This window comes from Nannospalax galili, unplaced genomic scaffold (assembly GCF_000622305.1).
Source record: "Nannospalax galili isolate Female #2095 unplaced genomic scaffold, S.galili_v1.0 scaffold507, whole genome shotgun sequence".
Lineage (NCBI taxonomy): Eukaryota > Metazoa > Chordata > Mammalia > Rodentia > Spalacidae > Nannospalax > Nannospalax galili.
The window spans coordinates 709936-716505 of record NW_008356261.1 but is presented as its reverse complement, the minus strand read 5'-3'; the positions used below and the strand labels follow the sequence as shown (position 1 = coordinate 716505).

The window sequence follows — 6570 nt, the reverse complement described above, 5'->3', positions numbered from 1 at the left end:
GGGGCGCCAAGGCGGCGGTACGGACAGGAGGTGGCCGGACGACAGCTGGGCGGGCGGCCCTGACCTTCCCGCGATCGATGGGGCGCGGCCGCCGTGCGGAGCCGGGGCGGTGCCGGAGCCCCTCGCCGGCCGCCGGGGCAGGTATAAAGCTGCGCGGGGCTCCGGCCTTCTCTGCCCGCGCTCAGGACGCCCAGTACCCCGCCATGGTGCCCCCGCCGCACCTGCTGCTGCTGCCGCTGCTGCTGCTCCAGAGCTCCGCCGCGCTCCCCGCACCCCCCAGGTGAGCCGGTCCCGGAGACCCCTCGCCGCGGCCACGCCCCCACCCCCCACCCTGACCCTCCAGGTCCCGCCCCTCCCCAGGACCCCAAGACACTCCGATGGGACGTTCACCAGCGAGCTCAGCCGCCTGCAGGACCGCGCCAGACTGCAGCGCCTGCTGCAGGGCCTGGTAGGGAAGCGCAGGTGAGCCGGGGTGGGCAGTCTCCAGACCTGTGGGTGGTGGGACAGACCTGGCACGGTGCCTCATCAGAACCATGCCACACCCCCAAACCAAGACTAATTCTAATTTGGGGTGGGGAGCAGCGAACAGGACACAGAAAACAGCCCAGAGAACAGCTCGGCCGGGTCCAAGCCCACAGAGGGCCAGCTCTGCTTGCTGTGGTCTAACCCATTGGCCCTACAGGCCTGGTAAGCACCCCACCCTCAGCTGGAGTTCTGAAATATCCTTCCTGTTCCCTGGGGCTTGTGGTAGGCCTGTCGATTTCACCCATGTGGTGGGAGTGCTCTGGTGGTCAGCCCCTAGCCCTCTAACCATCTATCTCTACAGGCTGCCCCCCATGTTCCCTCTGGATGGGGCCTGGTCTCCCTGGTTGCCTCCGGGACCAAGGCCTGCTGTGGAAGTTTCAGAGTGGACTGAAGCAACCAGGCAACCCATATAAGGGGGGCAGGAGGAGCCCTCCAGGAGCCTGGCTGGAGTAGTGTATGGGCTGCCTTTGGCATTAATAAAGGAGGAATTTAAACCCTGGCCTCTTTGAGCCCATGATGTGTGACATCTGATAAAGTCGAGGCAGCCCCTGCTCAGTGAGGCTGGCAGGTGGGGACTGACCCGTCCACCCCATTCAATGGTTGGGACCACACCCAGCTGCCCTTTGAACCTGGGAGGCCAGCTGAGACACATCTTCCTGATCTCTGGCATGGAGACATCCATCTTCTTTTTCCTAGTGTGCCACCCTGTCCTATGATCCGCTTAGCAAACTTTCCAGGGCTCAGGGAAATCCCCTGCCCTCCTTTCCTAGCCCTGGGGCCATGTGGTCAGTGTCATAGAGGGGTCAAAAGGTTTATGCAGGGCAGGGAGTGCTCAACTCAGGAGTGGGAACACCCTGGCTCTACATATCCATGTGGTCTCAGTCCAGCCCTGAAGCCTCAGCAGTGATGTCACCTAGTGGGCAGCTGTGGGTGCACTGAGGGGTCAGGGAACAGACTGATGAGGCCTGGAGGCTCAGGAAGATTTTCAGGAATCCAAAACAGTCCAGCAAAGGCCCAGAGTGGGGAGGACCCTGCAGGCCCTTTCATCACACGCCACTTACCAGGAGGATGTTCCTGGCCCCACCCAGGAGCCTCTTCCCAGCTCTAAGGGCTTGTAGGGAGCAGGGTCGGGAAGCAAGGATGATAAGGGCCTGGGCTGATGGCCCTCACCGGGATTCCTGCCTTCTATCAGATACTGGTTTCTCCCACCCCAGCTCCCTACTGCACCTGAAGGGTATCCATCTGTGTCCCATCACCAAGACCCTGTCAGGCCCTACCCCAAGAGAGCTGTTATTCCATGGAGTGGGCAGGAGCCCCCTGGGACACAGCCTTTTCCTTTGGGACTGGAGCAGGGAAGGAAGGTGACTTGCAAAGTGGCCTTAGGAAATATGCTTAAGGACAGCCTAGGAAAGGAGCCAAGATGAAGGTCATTCTGGAGTGGGTTACTGTAGATCAAGACCAAGGGCTGAGCCCCCACCACACTCCTGCCCTAGTTCCCCAGCCCCTGAGCCTTGCCCTAGCCCTCTATGTCTCCAAACATATGATCACTGGTCTTGCCTCCTAGCTCTGTCCCAGCTCTCTTCAGTCCTGCCACAGCTCCCCCACATCCCACTCAGGTCACCCTTACTCCAGTTCTCCCCAGCCCTACTCGAGCTCTTTCAGTCATGCCCTAGCTCCCCAAGCCCTGCCTCACTACCCCAGTCCTACCCCAACTGCTCCAGTCCCACCACAGCCCCCAGACCTGCTTTAATCCTACTCCAGTTCCCCTCACCCCTGTCCCAGCTTCCTGAGACCTATGGTGTCAGCCCCCAGCTCTGCCCCAGTCCTCCAGCCCTGCCTTACCTCCCCAGCCCCCTAGCCCTAACCCAGCTCCCAAGTCTTGCCCTGGATCTGCCAGATCTATGGTTCCAGGCCCTAACCCTGCCCCAGCCCTGCCTGAGTCCCCCAGCCTCCCAGTCCCCTGCCCCAGCTCCCTAGTCCTGCCCTGGTTCCCCCATACCTATTGTTCCAGCCCCCCCATCCTATCCCAGTCCTCCCAGATCTATGGTTCCAGGCCCCAACCCTGCCCCAGCTTCCCCAGTCCTTTTCTCCCTGCCCAGTGGTTCTCAAATTCTCTATACCCTACGTTTGGTGTCTAGGGATTGAGCCCCCAGTTAACTCCTGGAAGCCCGGGCTGAAAGATGACCTCATATCCTCTCCTAGTGCCGGCCAGCGGGAGCCCCCTTGGTAGAGTTCAGTTGTAAAGGGTCATAAAGTGGGGCGGTGCCAGCCAGGGGCGAAGGTCGTCAAGGCAGGAACTGCACCGGCTCTGGACGCCGAGAAGGCTGGGCCCTCTTGCTGGGTGAGAGCCGCCACCATGAGGGCTCCGGCCCTGCTGTGGCCTGTCCTGCTGTTGCCACTACTCATTGTGTTGTTTAGCCAACCTCCGAGGAGCCTGGTCCGGGCCCAGACCCAGGGTATGTGCTGGATGGGGTAGGGGGAGGTGGCTGGCGAGGCTGGGGCCGGGAGGCACCAACTTTTCCTCTGCATCTTTGCAGTCTGCTCTGTGAGCCAGAATTTTGTCCAGGTGAAGGAGAATGTGGATGTTACTGACCCCCTGGTGAACATTTCAGTCCCTGAGGGTCAGCAGGTGACCCTGGGATCCTCGTCCACTCCCTCTGCCTTTCGGATCCTAGAGAATCAACTGTTTCTCAACGTGACTCCGGATTATGAGGTACAGACAGCAGGCTGGGTGGGGGTGTACCCCCAGGGAACACACACAGGTACCAATTCCATTTTCCTGGAAAAGATTCAGGGGAGAAGGGATTAAGGGTTATGTTCCCCTAAGCATCGAGGAACCCTTCAGGTTTAGTGTCTGGTTGGTTGGCATTGAGGGGTAGGGGCCACCAGGAAACAAAGCTTCCAGATGTCCCCCACACCCAGGATTTACCGCTGGTAACAGGAACCCTAAAGAAACACCCACCCTCCCAGACACTCTCCTAGGCTGGGGCATTGTGCCTCCCCTGTGGGGCAGGTGATTGACAGGGTTCCTGGCTGTCTCTCCAGGAAAACTCAGTGCTGCAGGCATACGTGGAGTGCAAGAGAGACAGTATTTTGGTGAGTCCACCCCACCACCCTGTCCACCTTTCCCTCCTGCCAGAGTACCCCAAAACCACTCTTCCATGAGCTTACCCTGGGAAGTCCAGAACATCAGCCTTCTATTGGCCACACCCACCCTTCCTCCAGCCCAGACTCTGCCCTGTGCTCCAGACTCAAACCCAGCTGACTCAGTGATATCTGTCTCAATACCTGAGACATCCTCTGACCCCTTACCACACCTGAGAGGCATCTTTACCTGCCACTTAGCCCACCTTGATTCTCACCTCACCTAAGTTCCCCTGTGGGCAAATCTGTTGGCTGTGCTTCAGGTAGAGCCAGACCCACCCTTCTAACGCCTAGTTCCACTAGGGTCTTAGTCAACAGCATCTCCTTTCTGGAACTTTCCATCAGGTTCCCCTGCTCTTCTCCCATGTTTCTCCATACACACCCCCACATCTCCAATCCTCACTGCCATGTGGTGAATCTCCAGAGGTCCTCATAACCCAAACTCTGCTAGCTCCACGAAGGACTTCCATAATTCCTTACTGGAATTCAAACCAAATTTATGGCTGGGTGGGGAAGGCTGGCCTGGCCTGCACATTCCTCTTGCCTCCTCAGAGGGACTCAACAACCCCTCTACCCCACCCCACACGTCCTAGGCCCCAGCCTGCTTCAGCTATTTACTAAAGAAGCTTGCAGAAATAATGGGCCCTCTACACGCCCACTTCTACCATGAGCAACCCTCATGCCCTGCACCGCTATCCTGTACCATGGCATGTCATGTACATATATGTCATGCACCTCATAATCCGGAGTCACGTTGAGAAACAGTTGATTCTCTAGGATCCGAAAGGCAGAGGGAGTGGACGAGGATCCCAGGGTCACCTGCTGACCCTCAGGGACTGAAATGTTCACCAGGGGGTCAGTAACATCCACATTCTCCTCCACCTGGACAAAATTCTGGCTCACAGAGCAGACTGCAAAGATGCAGAGGAAAAGTTGGTGCCTCCCAGCCCCAGCTCATGTCTCTACTAGATAAAAGCCCTTCTTTTCCAGGTGTAGCCTAGTGGTAGAACACCTGCCTGGCATGGAGGACGCCCTGGGTTCCACACTCAGCACATCTCTGTCTCTGTCTCTGTCTCTGTCTCTGTCTCTCTCTCTCTCTCTCTCTCTCTCTCTCTCACACACACACACACACACACACACAAAGACAGATGCAGATAGAGACAGAGAGAGACAGAGAGAGACAGAGGCAGAGAATGACTGGGAATTAAAGGCATGCACCACCCACCTGACTGACTGAGGACCTGTTTTTGAAGATGTGATTGTTTAGTTTTACTCATTTGAGATTTCTGTTATTTCTCTCCAGAGTACTTGCCACATTCTGTCATACTCAAAAACTTAAAAAAAAAAAACAGTCTAAGTCCGGGGCTGGAGAGATGGCTCAGCTGTTGAGAGCACTGGCCGCTCTTGCAGAGGACCTGGGTTCAATTCCCAGCATCCACACAGTGACTAACAACCACCCATAACTCCAGTTCTAGGGGATCCAGTGCCCTCTTCTGGCCTCTGTGAGCATTGCAGGATATGGGTGCACTTACACACATGAAGGTGAAACACACATACACATAGAAATAAAAATAAATTGTCTGAGTCCCTCCTAGGAGAAGAGCCTACAAGGCCACCCACTGTGGGCCTGATCCCTGTGAGCGAGGGAGTGAAAGAATGAGTGAATGAGCTGGTGACAGAAGCAACAATAGATGGGGCATCAGAGCACAGCTCCTCAGCCAGGGGGGCGACTGTGGGGCAAAAACCATAGGCTGGTGACTCCCTTGTAGGTGACACAGCTGGTGGTGTTCGTATCGGTCCTGGATGTCAATGACAATGAACCAGAGTTCCCCTTTGAAGTCAAGGAATGTAACGTGACAGAGGTGAGTCCAGCAGGGCCAGAGCTGGTGCCATTTGAGTATGATAGGAAAGGCGGGATTCCAGATGGTTAGTGTGTGTGTGTGTGGGGGGGTCCATCATCAAGCTCTGTACACAGAGGCCACAGCATGGTCAGACCAATCTCCTCTCCATTCCCAGGACACCAGAGTGGGTACAACTGTCATCACTGAGGAAGGACTGCGGGCCACAGATCCTGACAAAAATGATGTCCTGTTTTACACTCTCCAGGAAATGACTCCCGTCAGTTCTGCCCCAGCCCCTGCTTATCACTGACCCCTTGCTTCTAATGCTTCAGATGTTTCTAGTCCTGGGTTCCTCTCCCCCATACTCAGGGTCTCAGGTTGTGCCCTCCCTCTCCAGGATGCCAGCAGTTTCTTTTACCTGATGGGGCCAAATCAACCTGCCCTGATGCTGAACCGGACCCTGGATTTCTACAAGAATCAGAACATGACCTTTCAGCTGCTAGTGCGGGTGAGCAGATCACTTACCCCTTCCTGGGTGTTCCAGCCCTGTCCAAGTCACTCCTGGCCTGATCTGGCAGGGGTCTGCTGTTACAGGATACTTGGGAAGTGCTCACAGAGTCCAGCCACACAGCCACCGCGACCCTCATCCTGAATGTGCTGCCAGCTGACCTACGCCCCCCCTGGTTCCTGCCCTGTTCCTATTCAGATGACTACAACTGCGTCCAGGCCCATTATGAGGGTGCGGTCCCCATAGGACAGAAACTGGTAATGGGGAATAGGGTAGCCCAGGGTCAGGCTATATATAATCTAGAGTTAAGTTGGAGGAGGATCAGGGTGGGGACCAGACCATGGTCCTCTGCACCCCAAGAAATCTATGAACAATTTTATTTGTAATTTTGAAACAAATGTGAATGAACAATCCTTCATAAACTACCCCCCGCCCCCAGGCTTACTCAGGCTAGGGACAGACAGACAAAAATCAGTGAGGAGTATGGACCCCATGGGAGCTGCCGGGTAGAGGGCTGCTGGGGTGGGGGGGATGCTGGGGTTGGGGGCTCCT

General features: G+C 56.5%; 2 protein-coding genes across 4 annotated transcripts in view; both read left to right on the top strand.

Moving 5' to 3' along the window:
- Positions 1 to 203: 203 nt before the first annotated feature.
- Positions 204 to 1002, top strand: Sct (secretin). Its single transcript, XM_008854449.2, has 4 exons — positions 204 to 280; positions 361 to 462; positions 583 to 687; positions 827 to 1002. The coding sequence occupies exons 1-4, from the start codon at positions 204 to 206 to the stop codon at positions 936 to 938; spliced, it is 396 nt and encodes a 131-aa protein (XP_008852671.1). The 3' UTR covers positions 939 to 1002.
- A 1832-nt stretch (positions 1003 to 2834) lies between these two features.
- Cdhr5 (cadherin related family member 5) overlaps positions 2835 to 6570 on the top strand; it is a 9114-nt gene continuing 5378 nt past the window's right edge. For all 3 annotated transcript variants that reach the window (XM_017803553.2, XM_029556843.1, XM_017803552.2), the window contains exons 1-7: positions 2835 to 2981; positions 3063 to 3238; positions 3571 to 3621; positions 5439 to 5531; positions 5686 to 5787; positions 5908 to 6018; positions 6105 to 6275. In XM_017803553.2, the coding sequence (XP_017659042.1) occupies positions 2882 to 2981; positions 3063 to 3238; positions 3571 to 3621; positions 5439 to 5531; positions 5686 to 5787; positions 5908 to 6018; positions 6105 to 6275 (804 nt within the window). In that variant the 5' untranslated portion in view covers positions 2835 to 2881. The remainder of the gene's footprint in view (positions 2982 to 3062; positions 3239 to 3570; positions 3622 to 5438; positions 5532 to 5685; positions 5788 to 5907; positions 6019 to 6104; positions 6276 to 6570) is intronic.